The 20379-nt window shown below is 49.8% G+C and overlaps 4 protein-coding genes across 4 annotated transcripts; 1 reads left to right on the top strand and 3 right to left on the bottom strand.

Moving 5' to 3' along the window:
* Positions 1-3552: 3552 nt before the first annotated feature.
* On the bottom strand, positions 3553-4764 carry LAJ45_05633 (uncharacterized protein; the record flags this gene model as incomplete). Its single annotated transcript, XM_046115203.1, has 3 exons — positions 3553-3731; positions 3818-4050; positions 4178-4764. 3 exons carry the CDS (start codon positions 4762-4764, stop codon positions 3553-3555), a joined length of 999 nt encoding a protein of 332 aa, XP_045971725.1.
* A 4269-nt stretch (positions 4765-9033) lies between these two features.
* Positions 9034-9805, bottom strand: LAJ45_05632 (uncharacterized protein; the record flags this gene model as incomplete). Its single annotated transcript, XM_046115202.1, has 3 exons — positions 9330-9368; positions 9429-9475; positions 9667-9805. 3 exons carry the CDS (start codon positions 9803-9805, stop codon positions 9330-9332), a joined length of 225 nt encoding a protein of 74 aa, XP_045971724.1.
* A 5449-nt stretch (positions 9806-15254) lies between these two features.
* LAJ45_05631 (uncharacterized protein) lies at positions 15255-17447 on the bottom strand (the record flags this gene model as incomplete). The annotated part of the gene is made up of 6 exons (XM_046115201.1): positions 15255-16142; positions 16226-16490; positions 16580-16797; positions 16904-17064; positions 17115-17185; positions 17266-17447. The coding sequence occupies 6 exons, from the start codon at positions 17445-17447 to the stop codon at positions 15255-15257; spliced, it is 1785 nt and encodes a 594-aa protein (XP_045971723.1).
* A 320-nt stretch (positions 17448-17767) lies between these two features.
* On the top strand, positions 17768-19549 carry LAJ45_05630 (uncharacterized protein; the record flags this gene model as incomplete). Its single annotated transcript, XM_046115200.1, has 4 exons — positions 17768-17848; positions 17906-18136; positions 18365-18476; positions 18534-19549. 4 exons carry the CDS (start codon positions 17768-17770, stop codon positions 19547-19549), a joined length of 1440 nt encoding a protein of 479 aa, XP_045971722.1.
* Between the last annotated feature and the right edge of the window lie 830 nt (positions 19550-20379).

The raw sequence follows: 20379 nt of genomic DNA, 5'->3' as shown, positions 1-20379 counted from the left end.
TAAAAATTCCCACTCTAGCTAGACAGACAGCTTCGCGTCTTCCTCCCTGCCTCGCGTCGTCCCACCCATTCATCCATTCCCTCATTCCTCTTGTTCTGCTCTTTCCCCTCCCCCTCCTCAGATTACCCCTCCCCCTCCCACCTGGTCCGTGCGTGCTTGAGGCTCCACAAGAGAGACAGGCGAGTGAACTTGGCTACCAGTAATTGGAGCGATCCACGTGCCAATCACATGTGAGAGTCGCCATTATCTCTCAACGTCTGTCCTGTCAGAACGTGAGTAACCATAACATCCCCAATCAACCCAATACAACCTCATGATAGCCACACGTTTATTAAAAAGGGGAATCGCCCTCTTTTCAGCCAAACGAATAAAGAGAGATGTCTGTGCCCTATGGCAGATCCTCGGGCAATCAGTACATGAGTATATTGTAGGTACGCACACCTACATATACCGTACATAGAATAGATAAGTAACCCTACCAACACTTTAAAGCACTCTATTTCAGATCTGCTACCCCTTCGTTCACAGCGCGTCTACCTCAGTGCTCTCTGGATCTGTCTTTTGCCGCACCACTCATCTCTCCTGCCCAATCGCAATCTCCAGGTGCCATACTCGACTCTGCCTAGCTCCCCCGATATCAATTTACCCGCCAGCGTCTTTTAAATTTTGCCGTTTTCAATCCGGGGAAGGGAGAGCAGGTATGTAGAGCGAATGCTAGGCCAATAGCTCGTCATTTGGCGATGATGATTAGAAAACGAATACCTACATCCTACCTATGTTCCATGCACCACATACCTACATCCTACATGCTTGTCTGCTGTTCCTCTCTACATACATGTCAATTGTCAACAGAGGGGCAGCACGTACAGTACTACATGTCTCACCTCACCGTAGATTGCAAGAATACACCATGAAGCTCAGAAGAAAAACCTCAGAGCCTCACTCCTAGTCCCACCACTCAACTGAGAAAAGCCAATTGCACTTCCTCGGGCCCCCTGTACATCACCAACGATCGCACAGATCTACCCAGAAATATACTCTGTGTCCGTCATCGTACTTTGGCAAAAAAAAAGAGATTCACCCCTCCTGAGTGAGTTGAATGCTTCCCTTACCTTACTATCCCCTCTTCCATGCCAGCCAACGAGCAGCCCCTCTCGACATGTAGCTTCCCCTCTCCTGCCACACCACCCACCACCACCTTAACCACTTGTACCCCCAACAACCACATGTACGTCCTCCCACCACACCCTCACAGGCAAAATTCACAGGGAAAAAAATAAAAATAATAAAAAGTCCCAATGGGGAAATAAGAAAAGGGACAAAATAAACAGTAAACCCAAAAACATCTGATGTCCCCTCTCTTAACCCTGAGCTCATCTCATCGCAGCTCCGGCCGGTACATACTGCATGGGCTGGGCTGGGCTGACCCAGTATTATCAAAGACTGACTGGACTGTCTTGGGGCTGGGAAACCGCTCGGACAACCAGGGCAACCAATTACTCTCCTCTAAGGTTCCTTCTTCTTCCTTCATCGCCATGGGCCAGGGCCAGTCCTGTCCGAAATATGCCGTTGAATTGCGAATCCCACCACCGGGAATCCGAACCGTATCGGCGCTGGGGAAAAGCAGCTCAGAGTCGTAAAAGTAAAACCTAGGAATAAGTACTTCTAAGGCACTCTAGAGGTGCGGTATATATTTCCCTTTGGTCTAGCGCCGTTGTAACGGGTTCGTTGAAATGTTGAATTATTACTTTTTGGGAGTAGTTTTCATCTTATCTAAAGCTACCAAACGAAGGAAAAGCAGATCAGTTACTAACTCAACCTCCAACTATCCTAATCGGGGAGCGAGCGAGGATCCCTCTTCGAGAAAACAGGATTCATGTGGATGCTTTGGCGAGCAAGTAACAACTCGGATATGGAGATTTCGATCTGCGGCTTATGTTATGTAACCCCTTCTCTACTACACACGCTGAGGTAAATATATTCCCCCCAAAAAAAACAATACCCCTGGCTGGCTGGCGTGAGAGAAATAAGGTGGTGGTTGATGTTGTGGTGATACAGCAATTAACGACATTCTGGATATAGAACAGCGCCTGTTAAAAAAAAAAAAAGAACATTCTGATCACTCTATTTAGAGTAGTATTCACTCCCTGGGGGCTTTTAGCGTCATCATCATAATTGTCAAATAACCTCGTCACAATACTTCTCGTCTCCGAACTCGTCAACCCCGCACCCGGCCGGCCCCCCCGCTGCCCTACAGTGCCTAGGAATAGCATGATATGATTATTTACCTTTAGGCCTAGTCACTCACCCCTAAGATTCATCAACCGACAGGTACTACGTAAATGACATTAACTCTTGAGTCAAAAAGCCTGTGAGTCGCAATTCACACCCGTTACACCGGATGAAGAGTCCACCCCCCTCCATTCACTTTCACGAGGAAAAGTAAAGTTGGTGCTTTTTTGCTTCTGATCTCGAATTTCTTTTTCTTACTCTGTTCTCCCCTCGCTCTCCCCCTCTACCCGACAACCAACCCCCTCCCTATCGTCACTGGCGTTCCCGCGCCTTTCCAGAAAGGTCATCATGACATCGTCATGATCGACGGGATCCAGCCGGAGGTATTTGAGGAAATTAAAATAACGGGCCGAGCGCGCGCCTCTTGGGGTATTGCGGGTTATCAGAAATATAATCATCACACATGGTCGTGAAACATGAGCAGCATGAAACAATTAGGCCGGAGTTGAGTTTCTAAATGCAATTGATCTTCGAAATTGAAAAAAGTAGTTTTGTTTCCCTTAAATTCCCATTTTCCATTTTTTCCCATTTTCCCCACCAGACATGTTATCCTCTAAAGAGAGTGGCAGAAAGAATTAAGCGAAAGAAAGAAAAGAAAGAAAGTAAGCAAAAAAGAGATGAGGAAGTAGTTCCTTTTTTTCCCTTTTAATCCTTCCCTTTTCTTTCTTTTCCCATCAACTTCCCCTCCTAATTAAGCAAATAATGTCGTCCCCGTAACAAAAAAATTAATAAGCGGTTCAACACAAGCTCGAGTTGTTGCCAGCACGTGTTGTCAAGAAGAAAAAAAGAAAAAAGCAGTTGACAAGCCCAATTGAAAAAAAGAAAACCCATCGCCCATTTGGAAGAGAAGAAGGAAAAACCAGAAGTCGCAGGAAAAAAAAGGTTTGAGACAAAGAATTCAGATAATGACCATCGGCCCGCCACCACATCTCATCAACCGAGATCCCCAAAACAGTAGAAAGGTATCATAGTTAAAAAAGATGAAGCAACGGAAATACATTTTCTTTTCCCCTCCCAAAAATGCGAATCAGCGCAAACCACGTAGGGAGTTCGCCGGGTATATGTATCGAAATGGAAAAAAACAAGATCGCATGCCTCAGGAAAAAAAGTAAATAAAAGGAAGAAAAAAAATAGCTCCAGACCATGACTTTGCCCCGTAATAACATCCCAACCCCAGACAAAAGAAAGAAAATATGAAAGAAATAGGCCCAGCGTACAACTACAATGCAATGAAGATAGGAGAGAGAAAATGGTGGCGGGCTATACATCCAGCATGGCCGGTTTCGCTGTCACCTCCTTTTCTTTGGGGCTAGGCGGTAACACCAATGCTGAAGTGCCCATAGTGACTTGTCGGTTTACTGTCTCCCTCAAGCTCGCCACCTGTTTCTCCATTGCAGCCTTGTCGACCTTCAAATCGAAGTTCATCAAAAAACAAAAGCCTATTTGTGGGAAATGAATTAGAAACTAAAATCCGAGACATTGCCTACCAAGGCGGCCGGTTTGGGGGGTAGCAGGTGACACTTACTGACTTCGAGCCTACTCAGCTCGTACTCGCTCAACCCTCCGACTTTTGCGAATCTTTTATGTGGGTAGCTAAGATCCTCCAATCCCTTGCTCGCTACTCGTAAGGCGGCAAGAAGTAATCGATGAACATTAAGGCGGGTTAAGGGAATGACGCGTTCTGTTACTGCAAGGCGATGGAGATACACTGAGGCGGCGAGATATACGGCTGTTGATAATGGGCAGAACCGATGTATCCTGGAATATCACGTTAGCTTTCAAGTAAACCAATAGCATTGAAGCAATCAGATGGATAGAATGTAAATTTTCTTTGATCCGAAAAGTTCAATCAGGTGATAAAACCACACAGGATAGAGGTACAAACCGGAAGAGGTAGTCCTCAATTGGGATCTCGGGTGCAGCTTTGCTCCAGAACTTTCGTGTAATTGAAGCATTCTGATGAATACCCTTCGCTCCAGCACCGATGATCTTGATCTCCCCTCCATTGCTCAAGAAGTCATCATCACTATCTTCATCCCTGAAATCGTGCTTGTGTTTGACATGAACACCATCCAAATCCTGGGCCATGGTCTTGCCAAAGCTGAATCCTGTTGAGACGGCAGTAGGGTGAAGCTCCTCCTCCATCTCAGGTGTAGCAGGGTCGCTTGGGGGTGGAGTAGGGGGCACATCTCCAGTCATAGAGACGAGCATCTCAATGCTCCTTGAGAGTAGTGTCAGAGCAGTTGTCGCTGGCAAGTGAAAGATATCTCTATCGTCTGCACGCATTCCTAGCGGTTTTGGTGATGATCCCCTAACTGCGCTTGTTGTTGAAGCAGCAGCAGCACCTTCTGGGTCGATTGCAGGGTGTGGTGGGGGTGGTGCCCCTACCTGGGGGATCTTCTCATGGTCGAGGATGACATGAGGATGTTCAGGCGTGTAGGGTGGTGGTGGGGAAGCAAATGGAGAACTCATTGCGATGGCAGTGTTGAAGCTTGTTGGAGAGAATTTCCTTCCTCCGTAGGTCGAAGTACGTAGTTTTGAAAGAAGGGCTTCCGCATGGCAGGCATGCTGCGAAAGAAGAGTGTCGGTGGCCGCCACGGTGAATACTGGGTTACCCGAAGGATAGAATGGCCGAAGTTGGCTGGACTGATAATTAGGGGCGTACAGGCTACGACAACACCACTAGCAACAAAAACGACACAACGAGCTGCCTGCTTTAGTTACTATTTAATATGACGGTTGATTATTGCCCCGGAGACGGATGCGCGCTTCTGCGGTGACAGGTGTAAATGAGGTATGAATGAGGTATCGTTTTCTTGGTCGTTGGATTTCTTGATTGCTTTTCAACGAAGAGCTGTCTATGTTTTATGTTGCAATGATCGAAAAGACTTAAATAGACAGATACTGTTGGGATAATATAATAGACTGGCAGATAGAGAGAGCTTTCTCTGGGGCTTGCGTATTAATGTATAATAATGTGTATAAGGTCAAGTCAGGTAAGGTGGGTAAGGTTTGATGTGGTGCAGCAGGTAAGTATGTATAGACAAACAGTGATCTGTATGTAGTACGTCTGTAGAGTAGTAGGTGGTGGTAACAGCAAATTTAGTAGGCTGTAGGCAGGTTGTATGTAGAATATATGCTATGCGGAAGTCCAAATTCAAATGAGGCGTTTGCTGTGTTATATAGTTCTCTTATGCAGATGATGCTTGAAATATGTCCTCGAGCGAGGAATCCAGGGCACTGCACTAACTAGTCGGTTGAGCGGCGGGGTGTGTGGGTAGGGGAGGTAGGTAAGTGGGTATGGATGGCATGTAGGCAGACAGCAGGTATGGTATAGTAAGTGTTTCCGTACAGAGGTAGTCAAGTATTGATTGAGTAGACACTCTACTTTAGTTAGGCATCTCCAGCTGACCTATCCATTTCGCTCTGCCACAAAAGAGAAGTGCCGTTCGGTTTTAGATTGTGAGCGAAGCTTGATCGATATTAATTCCGCTCAAATTTATCTTTCTTTTGACCTGAGACTTGACCTGCCTGCTGCCCTACCTGGCTCATGCTACCTGGACCCTTAGTGTAACTACCACTACATGATACGATACCAATGCTGTAAAGGTATTTTTTTTCTTTCTTTCTTTCTTTCTTTCTTTCTTTCCTTTACCCTTTCGCTCTCTTTAATTTTCGAAGCCCTACGATTAATTCCCTTCACTCTCTCTGTGTCTCTTCTGTGTTCTTTCCTATTGCCTGTTGTCGCTGGGTATATTTCTCGTTCGGTCGATTTCGCGATTTTTTCGATCCCGATTGATTGACAATGAAGAATAGCCCTGTTTTCCTTTTCGTGCCCTCTACCCTCCAAAAAAAAAAAAGAGACACGTCGTAAAATTCTTGAATCTTAATAGGAACGAAACGATGCAATCCTTCAATGGAGCTTAAGCTAGGAAAACACGGAAGGGGGGGGGGGGGGGTGAATTCGGAACCACAGCGGAGAAATACACATGAGACCGCACGGCCGAAAGAGACAACAGATGTGAGAGACAAATACGCCAGCCAACAGTAGCAGTTATCAGCACCGCATCTCACCCCAAACTGACAGCGCAGCAGCGAGTGAGGGTCCGTTCAACTGCTCAAGCCCGAAAAAGGGACCGGTTGCGGACTCCTTGCGGCCTCCGAACAGCTAACTAACAGGGCTCTAACTCAAGGGGCTGCTGTACATACTGCTCTTGCTGCCGCCGCGGACGTACCCACCCGCTGTTGCTTCATTTGTTCCACTTACATCTCGTACATCCACAGATAGACGTGTAATTAGGATGGAATGAATGATAGTAAATTGAAGGTACGGAGGGGAGGGGGGATGTAAGGAGGTCCAGGTTGGAGGGCCGATCTCAGCCAGATCTGTATCTATGTCAATGCTCTTCTGTTGCTGCCCTTCTGTCGGTCAGTCGTGTTTCTATTCGTTTGTTTGTTATCTGTTTGTCTATCTTGAGCTTGTTGTCTCTCCTCTCTATCTCTCTAGTCTCTTTGGCCACTTCACCCAATGTACCCTCTATGGGGCTATCGAGCTATCGAGCGTTCTATCTTCTGTCGTGGAAACGACATATGTAGTGCAGTACATGCAGCTCGTCTTTCCCTGGTCTCGATTCCAAATTTTAAACAACGTGTAGACACGGAGAAGAATCCGAGATGCCGTCCATAATCTCCTAAGCCAGGGTCTGGAGGGGGTAGTCTCTTCTTGAGCCACAAGATTAACGGTTTTGGCTATCCCTACACCGGGGCGTTATTCCAGACCCTCCTCGCCAATAGATTGCACATTACCACATGCGTTTTGAGTTAACTCTGTCTGAAGTAGGAAAGGGAAGGGGCGTATACCGTCGTCGATATCGAACCAGCCCACCGTCATCTCTTTCATCTCTCATGTCCAGTAAATGATCTTGAAAGAATTGCGGGGTGCTGCCCCACCTGGTAATGTTCAATGCTGATTAACGAGTTAGCGCAGCCGGAGGGTTGCGGGCATGGACCGGCGTTGCCCTCTCGCCCCCATAAACTGCCGCTACTACTAGCTAGCTAACAGTAACTGGTTTTTCTGGAAGGAGAGTCCCTGCATGAGAGAAACGAACCCTCGAAAACGGACCAATCACTATTACCAGGGTTTGTGATTGATTCCACCCGCCTCTTTCTCACCTCTTCCCCCTCATCCCCACAAAGCGGACGTACGAGGACGTCATAAGTTGACAACCATCGTAGGTACAATTGAGCCTCGTGACAGTTGAGAAAACAAATGTTTCTACTTTCCCATCCTTTTTTTTTCTTTTCTCACGATGATAATGATTGTCCGCTTCGTTGTTGTCCCTTGGATAGACCCTTGATCGTCATTTCAACGCTTGCTTTTGTTTGGGACACGGCTCTTGAGAGGACAATTCGAAAAATATGGCTTGCTTCGTACATTTTACAATCGCATTTCTCATCTCGCTTTGCCTTGACATCAGTTCTCGGTTACTCTCCACATGGCCCATCCCCATGCACGACTTTCTACCTATCCGCCGCCTTCAGTATGTGAATCTTTCCCCAAGCTGACTTGTCGTACGGACTGACGATGCTGCTGCAATGGCAGCTGAGTGATCATAATTCATAAATTGTTGAAAAATCCAATTACCACCCCTGGGATGGTTAGATGACTCGCCGGAAATGTATCATGTACCTATTTTTTTTTTTTTTTTCCTTTCTACTCTGGTAGGCAGCTGTCCTACGCAGGTGATGTTCCCCCAATTGAACGCAACTGCAATTGCAAGGGGCGGGATTGCGCTCACCACTAACCTCTCAGGAACTACATGTATCTACTAACAACTACGGCCCTTGTCAACCGCTACTGTCAATATGAAAATTTCCTTCGTTCCCGGACTCCCGGTATCGTGAGCTAATACTCGGATCAAGGTCCATCCAGTCCGGGGGTCCAAAATTTTCTGCCGAGGTCACGCGGGAGGTCCTGGACTCCAGGCGGCGGGAGTAAAACAACCACCATAAAGAGCAAAGAGAAGAAAACACACGATAGTAGACACACCCCTTGGAAATCCACCCTAAGCGGGGCGTGTGTGTGGGGGGATGAGGAAATCAAAGCCCAGGAAATGAGATGCGACTGCACTCTGCACTGCAACTGCAACTGCAACAATAAAGTAGAGATGCGGCGCTTCAAAGGCACCTCTTTGGAAATGGTCAGAAGATGTTAAATAAAAAAAATCCCGAATAGCCTCAAGTCCGGAGGCTAATCTTTGCTTTTCTCTACGGGTCTCTTTATGGGGATGTTTGAATCTCGAGTAGGCAATTTTTGCTTTTGAAGTCTCTCACTCGTCAATTGCAAGTCACCCATCCCGTCCAGTATCTTGTACCAGGCTGCACATGGGTTCCCTTCGTTCTTTTTTCCCGTGCTTCTACGGTTTGGTTTGAATTATTCTGCTATACCCATTAGCTAATTATCTTCTTTCTTTGCTTCCTTTTTTCCCTTCAACTCTAGGACCGTGCTCAGAGGTATGGCATCAGATGCAACTCTTGAGATTTTCCCCATCTTTTTTATTTTTCCCTTACCCTTTCGAATTATATTTTCCTTTGCTTTTGAGTCGTGGCTGACGCCTTTTCCTCCGCATTTCCGATCTGCTTCTCGCTTCCCCTTACTGAACCTCATCCATCGCATGCGCAGACATCATGTGTATGTAACGTACGAATTGTACATGAAGCACCCCGCCACACGTACATGCTCTACTCTGGTACTAGGGAGGCCTCAGTGCGGTGCAATGGAAACTAGAAAACGTCAGGACCCTATGGCATAGTAGGTAGGTTTAGCCGTTTCTTCTAAAGATTTTTTTTCTCGTCTTGTGCTGCGGTATATCCCATGAATAGATGGTTGACTTTTTTTCATTCGCCGTGCTGTAACTGTTCTGGATCTGAAATACCATCACGAGGGATGTCGGGGGTTGTGTAGACTGGGTCACTACCTACTCTAGATGTAGGAATAGTCACTTCAGGGTAGTCTAGGCGGCATATCATATCCTGTTTCAGCCGCCTGTAAACAGAAGGACCCTGCGTTTCCCGCGCTGGCTGACGACAATGATCGTGAGATTTATTTCCCGAACCCCCGAGGTGGTCGGACTTACCATTGGTGCTTTTCCTTTTGCCCTATTTTGCTGACTAGTCTCGAGGGCTACTTTAGTACCGAGTTAGTACCGAAGTTTCCGCAGGGTCTTGTTTCTAGCTTCTTAGTTTTGGCTTGTTCAGCTCCACACAGATGTTTCGCGCAATTCGATTGACAAGTTTAAACAACGGCCACGATACGAACCGTTGAACTAAACAAAGAGCACTACAAGGCCAGTGCGCTCTCGTCTCGCCCCGTACCGCAAATGGTGGTGTAGGAGGCAAAATTGAAAGGGCTGGAAAAGTTCCTTTCGAATTCAACCGGAAACCCCAGATTTTTTTGTGCCCACGGCAACACATCGCCGGTAAACCTCCCCCTTCCCATCTCCCCATGTTCCATCTTAGGCATTTACCCATCTCTCCTCATCGCTTGTGCTCATCGCATCTCTGTCCCCGCGCATAAATCTTCGCCCGGCGGCGGCTTTCGGGTTATGTTGTGTGGGGACAGGGATCGTGTATATGCACCTCCTGGGCAAGTCAAAATGTACATGGAAGCTGGAACTTTCTTCCTCTTACTCCCAACCCCCATCTAGAAACCGGGTAAGGAGTAATACATGGAGAATATACCGAAAACCCGTGATCGGTATAACCAGGGATATGACTGCAATATAGGTGCAGTATTGTCATAGTATTTCGATTTATTTGGGGATATGAAAAAAATCTGGAATGTTAAAGCCCAAGTCTTGGCTCTAGCTGCATCCCGGCGGCGCCCGGAGACGTCGTTTGGGTTAGTTGGAGGACGTTCAATACTCTTAGCCCTCTAGAAGAGGCTGGGAGAGTTAAGGAACGTCAAAACTCAATAGTTGAAATTGTTCCCTCTTAGGAAGCATATCCACAGGTCAGAAGACATGGGGCAACGAATATTGCAATCCGGACGGACAGGTGAAGATCTCCCTTCCAATGTTTCTCGGGCCTCGTTAACAGCTGTCCATCCCTCCGAGAAGCTCGAGTTGGTTGGTTTATCCTCGGTCTTGTGAACTTCCCGATGAAAGCCGTAGAGCTATATCTGACTCACTTGAAACTTAAAGGCTCGGACTTTGTGTGGGGAGGCCTAGGAGACGCACGTGTTCACGTGGTTCCAAACACAGCCGAAGAAAACCTTCATACGGACCACCCCTTTATAAGGGATCTCGATCATACCCGTACTCTAAAGATGTAGACAGCTTCCAAAACGGACTGGGTCTGCATGATGGCTCCAGCAGGCCATCTCGAAATGTAGGTACCGATGTCTCGAAGCTGTGTAGCCAGAATCTCAGATGGTTCCTTATTGGGCATATTGAAGCTCGGCGAAGTCGATCGTGCATAGGGTTGTTGCGAGCATATGGTAAGACAGACCTTAGGTATTTGGGATGAGACTTTTGCTTGTGATATTGGAAATAAGCTTTCAAATGTTTCCTCATCTAAATCTGGCAAGTCTATCACCAGGAGATTAATAGTCGGTAAAGAATAGGATTATCAGAATACCGTTGGTGTTAACAGCACAACGTCTTTGGCTGGTGTGGAGACTGCTATAGTTGCAATAAAGAATATCTCCTGAAAGGTCGAAGACTAATAAAGTGCATTTCCAAGAGATAGGAATACCTCAGTTCGTAAAGAGATATAAGGGTTGTTTGCCCTAAACACGGAGGGAGAAAACGAAGGTTGGATGTTGACGTTGACGTTGACAGACATCACGAGAACTAAACGGCTGTCAATAATGTTGCTCTTAACTCTACCTACGTAGTGCGTGTTATAGTTTCAAAAGCTATATGTGATGTTTAGATTGCTCGAGCAGTCCTGTTTTAGCTAATCCTCAAAGTGCATACTCGTGTGACCTTGCAAATTCAACCGCAAGCCACATTTTAGGCTTTTTGCCGAGAACTAAAACCAAGTACCGCTAGCGAGGCGAAACGATTGTGTTAAGATTAAGCCTTCAATGTTGGCCTAGACGTGCATACTACAAGTAGAGTAGCCCGTGGAACAAACAAAAACGAAACAAAGTGCACATCCGGATCGCCATGGCGAGTGATCGGCTATGATGCAAAGATGGTAGCGTGACCCTAGAAGAATAGGAAAAACCAAAAAAAAATCAAAAAATCAAAACCAAACTGATGATCGTCATCGAACCATGGAGTCTGCGATGAGCTGAGTTGAAGTGCATGGACAGCCAGGAAAATTTTCAATAAGAAGGCAAGGATCTTCATGTGCGAGGGCGGTTAAGTAGGCGCAAATTGATTAGCATCCCATCCCAAACTTAAGTGCAACTAGAGCGGGCAAAGTGTAGTGGAGTGGGAAACAAATTTGTTTCTTGCTGCTCTAGAAGTCACAGTATGTAGCTAACACTTCGTACAGGCTATGGTTGATCGTACCCATGTTTGTTTACAGTGGCCTGAAACAAAAGTTCTGAAATTAATAGAAAATAGCCGCAGTAAGAAGCAAAAAATTCAATCATTACCCAAATACTGGGAGAAGAAAACTCTTCATCGATGAATATATCCAAAGTTCGTCATAATATAACTTTAATTCCCAACTATCATTGTCCACTCGCCTGATCGCTTCAGTCCCGTATCCCTCCGCATGAAGTCTTGTTGCAACGCCATTACTGTAAACATAGGCTTGCCCCCAACCCGTCTGCTTCCTGCGTTGGGCAGCTTGCTGCAAGCAACGGGCTGGGTACGAGGCTACTCATGTAAACAGGATTCGAAATGACAATAACTCTATTAACTATTACCCCGAGTATATCTCTCGACACAAGCGCACATGAAATGGCGATAAAGTTACTAAAAAGCAATTAGGCGTCATTATTAGACTCGCATAGCTAGTTCAATATGCTATATACGCCACTCCCACCTGTCCCCTCCCGATGCATAGGATCTCCATATCAATTGGTAGTGCCCCGTTTGCTATTTCTTTCAGTGCCCCGCCTCGTGCCGCGGTTTCAGCACCCTGCATATGTGGAGAAGCGGGGGAGTACATTAGTTGAGTGCGCGATGAGGGAGGGGCACCGCGCACGGGGTATATCGGCCAGAATCCTTGTGCCCTATATCGAGAGCGCATATATATATATGTCGATGTCCGTTGACGTTATCATGCATGCAGATATATTATATGACCCGGAGGTTATATATACAGCTCTGGATCGATGCGCATTTCTTCTTGATGCGTACGCTTAAGCTTTGCACTGCAATTCATTGGTCCCTTGGCCTTCTCGCCGGCCGTAGCTAAGATCTAGATAAGCGCAGATATGTCTGTCCCATTTCGATACTTGTAGGTGGGTAGATAGGTGGGCATATCCGCGGCCGGTTTTGTTGGGATGAGGGTGGAACTAATGTTCACGGTCACTTGACGAATACCGCGGCCTGCCGAAGATCAGTGGAAGCTTGGGCCAATAGAAATAAAAAGAAATCTAGAAGTCCCGCAGCTTGGCTATTTCTTGCAATAATTAAAACCCCGGTTCAGAATTCTTCGAGTGATCGACCGTCAACGCCTGTAACTTCTGACACCAAGAGTTTTCATTTCGACCGCTGTCATCTAATTCAGCTGGATACCCGATTTCGACTTTAGGGAAAGAGATCGATACAGGAAGCGATATGATATCATGCTGCACCAGGAAATAACATTGACATCTACGTATACTGCACTACAAAAAAAAAAAAAAAAAATATGATGAAAAATAACGCTGCAAACTCTGGCCTTCATTCGGCGCCGGTATAGGGAGTCAATTTAGAAGAAACTGATATATAATCTCGGGTGGTAACACACGGAAGTTTTCCTATAAGTAATCCACGAATATCCCATGTTATATAAACCGCACTCGATGCTGACACCCCCTGGTTCTGCAAGACAAAAGCCGCAGTGAGATCTTAAGATCGGTGGAGGATCAGAAATTATAATAGGATCTGTTGTCTCTAATTGTGTATTACCCTAGAGAAGGATGTATCAGGTCTGTATCGACGGTTTATAGGATATCGTAGACACCCACCTTAAATAGGACTAGCTTTGATTAGTAGTGAGAATTCCGAGTGATATTTCATGACATAAACTCAGACAGGTTGTGCAACAAAGCGCGAACTTAAAGTACTTGTACAGCCCCCGGTAGAATTATTGCGGAAATGTGACGTTGGAGAATTGCCCTGTTCTCGGCGTGATCGTTGTCCCTGTTTTCCACGATTCTACCGGGAGCTGTGTTGAGATCCAGGGAGTATGTACTATGTAGGAATCTGCGCATGCGTATCAATCTACTAATAAGTACATACTATACGGCCGAGCCAATTTTAACTCTATCATGTATATCCGCTTTGCGTACTAGAAGTTCTACTCGACTTCACCTCTTCCTTCTCGAGGGGGATCAAAAGCCGAAACAGCCTCCTAATTTATCTCACTAGAAAAAAACAATAAAAAAACGGGAAAGGTCTAAAATGACACAGTTTCCGGCCGGTAGACGTGCTCTACAATAACACATGAGTGCAAGATGACACAGTTCGGTATAATCCAAAACGAATACATCAATCAGTATACGTATTGGCTAAACAATAATAATATCGAAGGGTCAGGGTCTAAGTTCGACCTCCATCCTGGCACACTGCCATCAAGTATCACTTCGGGCACAGCATCCACTATGGGCGGGTGGTCTAGTGGATAGACTGCTCGTCAGGCGAGACACCGAGAGTACCCAGGATACAACCAATCACACATAAGGTCCTGGGTTCAAACCAGGGGTGGGGGTAGCAGTCGCAAATGTCTGAATAAGTCGCTGCAGTACCTTTTGTAGTTTTGTAGAACGCTTTGCTCTCTTTTTTTACTTGTAGTGACAGCGAACTGTGTCTTTTTGCATCATGTGTTATTTCGGAGCACGTATACCGAAGACTGTGTCATCTCAGGCCTTTTCCGTAAAAAAAAAAAAAAAAAGAACAAAAGAAGTACATACACGACTTATTGCTAAGTGTTCGATGCTATCCCCACCCTTGGTTTGAGCTCAAGACCTTGCCCAAACACGCGATGTCTTACCTGTCGACGAGGAGTCTGGCCACTACATGTACCCACTAGACCACTCGCCCCATAGTGGATGCTGTGCGTGAGGTGATATTTGAGTTTGGCACTCATGTGCCAAGATGAAGCAGAACCCCTAACCCTCCATATCAAATATTCATTTCGGATTATAGCGAACTGTGACATCTTGAGTCATGTGTTATTGTAGAGCACATCCACCGAAAAACTGTGTTATTTTAGACCTCTTTCCGTTAGATATAAAATCTACCTTCATTCAGGGATTGCACGCATCATGGTCATTGCAATACGAAGCACATGTTTCATGATCACCTCTACTTTCTGCTACATACTAAGTTTCCTGAAGAGTTGAGGTGTAAACATGTATGTATGTACTTTGCATGATTCCCATTTTGATACATGTAATTATGCCAGCCCAAATCTTATGCCCAGAGCCATTACTCACGATAACCTTCGTATACGTGCATACTTGTACACATCCATATCAAACTCGAAGGGACTCTACCACAAACCCCCGCCATCTGGGTAGAAATGTAGGTTCCATTCATCTTAAGGCGACTCTCATGGTGTCTGATAGCATGTAAGTGATAAAGCACTCTCTAGCAAACTAAAAAAGCAAATATCCAAACATCCCCCGAGAGAGGGAGGAATTATTACAACGGCCGGTAGAAATTATTACGAAAGTGGGTTGGTTCCCCGTGACCCGATAGTCCTATTGGATTGGCCCTTAAAGGAATTTTTGCAGTAAGCACGGACCAAGAAGCCCACTCTTTCGCAATAATTCTACCAGACTGTGTACACCATTACGCCCCCCCCCAAATCCCACAGCCCCCCACATCAATGCCCCCCCCACCTCTCCACAAACCCCCTCTTCTCCCCCCCCCACCCACCAAGTCCCCCCCGCTCCTCTGCAACTCCTCCAGCCCCCTCCCAAGCCCCCCCATCCTGCCCGCAACACCACCAACCCGCCTCTCCACCCCCTCCAGCCCCTCCACCAGCTCCTCCGCCACAAACCCCATCACCCCGCGCCGCCTCCCCACAGGTGGAAACACATTCGCCCACACCAACGCCTGCTGCGCGGTCCTGGAGACATTCCAGAACTCGTCGACGGCGCTGCGGATCTCGGACGAGGCAGAGACGTCTGCCGACTCCTGCGTCTGCAGCTTGGTGGATTGCTGACGTATGTGGGTGGGTAGGTATGTGTATTTCGATGCTGCCGCCGGCGGCTCTTGGGAGGATGTTGCGGGGCTGCCGCCTTTGACAGGCGAGGCGAATAACGCGCTGGCAGTCTGCGCCGGGGCGGAGGGCACGGGGACGCCTAGGAGCGTGAGCATTCTCAGCTCCGGGAGCTCGTCGTCGGCGGTGACGGCTGTGGCGGCGTTTCCGCCGAGGCTTCCGCTGCGGCGGCGGTGGCTGCGGGTGGGTGGGGTGAAGATGGGCATGTTTTTGAAGGGGTGTGGGTGTGGGTTCTTGACTGGTGTTGCGGGGCGGGCGGAGGAAGAAGGGGGAGGGGTGTCGTCGTTTGCTGCTGGTGGGGGTGGGGCTGCGGAGTGCTTGGTGAGCGGTGAGTGGGACTCTTGTTCGATGGTGGCGATTATCTGCGCTATCGCGCGTGCTTTCGCGAGGTCGCGCTGCAGCTTTTGGGCGGCGGAGGCGTTGCGTTTCTGCAGGTGCGCTAGCACGTCGCAAATCTGCGGGGGGATTGACATGCGGCGTGAGTGTTTTTGCTTGGGTTTTGATACCGCGCTTGAGAAAGAGGGATACTTATACTTACATATGCGCCGCCAACTTGTAGCCCTTCACTCGCCTTCTTCTTCCCGTTCTCGACTTCCTTGATAACTGGCCGTAGGTATTCCTGCTCCGCGGCCATCTGCGCCACCGAGGGTATCTCGGAGTATAGACTTCCCAGGTCCTGCTTGAGCTCCGCAATGGCGTCTGCATCCGCTGGATTGGTGGTGGTGTTGTTTTTCGGGTTGACGATTTCGAGGAACATGCGGTCCAGCCGGGCCTTTAGTGCGGCGGCAGACAGCGTTGATAGCCTAGTGGGGTAACGGGCGATAAGATTAGAGCTTGGATTCAGGATCAAGGGAGTAGCAAAGCAAGCAAAAAAGCAAAGATCCATACATACTTCTTGACCAGCACCGTGACCCTCTCGACAACCTCGTTTCCCCCAGCTTCATCGTCCCCACTGACGATAACCCCGTCCGCCAGCCGGCCCAGCCGCCCAAGCACCCTGTCATCACTCTGCAGCATCCTCTCCACCCGCTCCACATCCACCGCCGACGCCCTCCCGTCCCGCCGAAAGTCTGCAACCTCCTCCCGCAGTATCCCCAGCAAATCATCAATCTACCCCCCTCCCTCCCCGCTTCCCTGTCAGCCATCCATCCACTCATCCTCTCTCCCCATACACACACATAAGAAAAACCCAGGGGAGAGGGCAAGCCAAACTCACAGCATTCTGCTCCCCCTCCATCTCCGCCTTCCACCTCCTCCTCCGCCGCTCCTCCATGCTCCTCCCCCTCCCCGCCTCCTCCCGCAGCTTCGTCTTCATCCCCCCACCGCCGCCCCCTGCCTGCGCAGCTGCGCCGTCTGCCGCCGCAGCAGCTCCGTCGACTGCGATAGCCGCTCTGTCTCGGCTCGTAGCTCGTCCTCGGACCGCGGACGCACGGTGTGGAGGCCTGGATGCTGCTTTTGCAGCTTTGTGAGGGCGCCGGTCTTTTTCAGGTGGTTGTAGCTGTGGGGGGGGGGGGGGGAAGGTGAGCAGGATGCTGTTGGGGGTGGGGAGGAAGGGGGGGGGGGGGGAGGGGGGATTACATCTCGGCTTCCTCGAGAGAGAGGAGGGTGTCGTGGCTTAGGTACCGCTCTACCCAGTCAATCACTGGGGCGGCGGTCTTGGGGTTGCTGAATGCCCAGGAGACGTCGTCGCTGGTGAGTGGGATGTGGTGGGACTTGAGCTCGTGGAGGAGGTGCGATTGGGCTTGGGGGGGGGGGTCCATTTTGTGTTGTTTGTCGTTGTGGGAATTAAGCTGGATTGTGGGCAATTCGTGGGGAGAGCTTCAGTTGTGTATAATCGAAGAGAGGCTCAAGGGGGGGGGGTTTATCTAATATCAACAAATGTCGTCGTTAAGCTAAGCTCACGCACGCTAAAAAGCTTACCTACATCTAGTCCCTGGTACTAACCACAAGCAGACACCGCATTATCTCTCCGAGCTCAGCCGAGGTTGGTCAATGACAAAAGATGGGGTTTCTCCGGCAATTGACTCTATTTCATTTACAGCTATACATGTAGTTTGTATTTTCCCAGGGCCACACAAACATGTCGTCGCCGTACCTGACCGCCCGCCGGCCATCCCTAGCTATAGCCGCACTATCAGACGCCTTCCTAGCGCTCTCACTGGTATGCTCCATCCGTTCCTGAGTCATTCCCAACTGGGCCACACGCTAACATTTATAGACGCTGCGCACGTCGCGGCGGCGACTGCTAGTGTCGTGGGTGTACACGCCCGCGGGGATCCTGCTGATGCTGCTCGCGTGCTGGGGCGTCGACTCGGTCATCCGGCTGACGGGCGTGTCGTTCCCCGCGAGCGTGGCGGGCATGGTGTTGTTGTTTGCGGGGCTGGTGGGGTGTCGCGCGGTGCTGGGGGAGCGGAGGACGAGGCGGGTGGTGGGGGTTGTGGATGTGCCGGTGAGTACTGACTGGTGTTTTCTTTGGGGGGAAATGATTGTGGCTGCTGGTAGATTGGGTTTGGGAAGACTGAGCCTAAAACTTGATTTGTTGGCGTAGTGACAATCGTTTTGCAATTTTTGTTATTTTGTGCTGGGGGCTTTAGTCCTCCGACTAAAGCCTTAATGCCCTCATGCCTTCATTATTAACCGCGTTTTACTTACTCTTCAATATCTACACTATATATAGACCGGCTTCGCCCTACGCTACATCAACGTCTTCTTCACCCCCAGCTTCATCCTCCTCCCTCTCAGCCCGCGCATCGGCGGCGTCGAGATCGGCAAGATAATCGCAATCTTCAGTCAGCCCCCCACATACTATCTTTAAATACCCAATACTGACCACCACACGCACGCAGTAATCGGCTTCGTCGTAATGCTCGTCATCACCGCCTACATGGTGCAAGCGCTCCAAGCGCTCTTCCACACCTCCAAGCCCGAGCACACCTCCTCCGAAAGCACCTCCGACTCGATCCCCCTCACCAACACCCCCGCTCCCCCAGCGCAGTCCACAAACACCAGCACCACCACCACACCCCAAGCCTCACTCCCAACCCTTCCCCCGCCGCAGCCCGCCGCAGAGCCAACCCACCTCCGCGGCCCCGGCCCCCAATGCGCCTTCGCAGCACAGACGCCCGCGCTGCTGTCCATCCTGCGGCAAGAGGGTGCGCCGCTAGCCCGGGCACAGCGGTGGGCCGCATTCCTAACCACCCATCTCGACACCGCCGTGTACTCGCTCCTCCTGCTGGTGGGGGTAGTGGTGTTCTACACCACCTCCTACGCCATGCCACTACACCTCGCGCTCAACGTGCTCACCTACACGCTCTCCCTCTCCCTCCCCGCCAAGGCCCGGCGCATCCTACACCCCGTGCTGACCACCTCCCTGCTCACGCTCCTCCTGCTAACCCTCCTCTCCCTCACCGCGCACCAGCCGCTCGCAGCAACGCTCAAAACCTACTCCACCTCCACGCGCTACCTCACCCTCTTCCGCAACCACCCCCACCCGCTGCCAGGCGCAGGCGACATCTTCGCCTCCCTCCTCGACGCGTCCATCGTCTCCCTCGCCCTCCCCATGTACGCCCAGCGCGCAACCCTACACACCCACCTCCCCAGCATCCTCCTCCCCAGCACCACCCTCGCCGCCGCAACCCTCTTCGCCTACCCCACGCTCTGCCATCTTCTTGGCCTCGCGCCCACCCGCTCGCTGGCCTTCGGCGCGCGCAGCCTCACGCTCGCGCTGGCGCTGCCGGCCGTGGGGAACCTGGGCGGCGACGCGAACTTGGTGGCTGTGCTGTGCATCATGAGTGGGATTGTGGGCGTGCTCGTGGGCGGCGGGGTGTTACGGGTTGTCGGCGTGAAGAGGGGGACTATGTGACGAGGGGGGTGGCGATGGGGGTGAATGGGGGGGCGATTGCGACGGCGGCGTTGGTGGGGGGCGGGGATGTGAGGGGGGCGGCGTTGGGCGGGGTGGCGATGGTGGTGTTTGGGGTGGCGGTGGTGGGGTTGACGGCTGTGCCGGTTGTTGTGGGGGCGTGTAAGTTGGCCTTTTTTGTGTTTTTTGGTAGGAGGGGATACTGATGGTGTTGTTTATAGTGAAGGGCTTGGTGGGGCTGTAGACTGAGTGGAGCAGAACCGGCTGGCGGGCGGGGAGGAGGGAGGGAGGGAGGGAGGGAGGGGGAGAGGGTGTTTATCTGCGGTGTGAGTAAGGGCGGGGGGACGTTACAGCGCAGGTATGGGGGGGGTCAATGATCGCTGGTTCACAGGCTATCACCCGCATCATATTTAGTCACAGCCCATCACTCGGCGCGTGCATTCCCCTCCACACCACAGGCTGGCGACCACGTGCACATACATACATCCACATACATACACACACAAAATGTACATACATGTAGTATGCAAGCCCGAGACAGCCCCCTGCTGCCCCAGAGTATGTGTGTGTGCATGCTGGTTACATGTATATACCGTGGCCCGAGCTAGTATATGTAGTGCTGGTTCGTGTCTGTCCCGTCTTGAACTGGGGCTTTGATCTGTAAACTTCATCTCACCTCACCTCACTTCATCTCGATCTCATCTGCCTCATTTCATATCACTCGTCCTCATCATAACCATCAAAAAATACCATCAAGAACCATCAAGAACCATCAACCCCCTCAAACCCTCATGCCACGCACCCGCACCACCACCACCACCACCACCGCCTTC

Source organism: Morchella importuna (assembly GCF_003444635.1).
Source record: "Morchella importuna strain M04M26 chromosome Unknown Morimp01GS015, whole genome shotgun sequence".
Taxonomy (NCBI): Eukaryota; Fungi; Ascomycota; class Pezizomycetes; order Pezizales; family Morchellaceae; genus Morchella; species Morchella importuna.
This window is presented reverse-complemented; position numbering and strand designations above follow the sequence as displayed.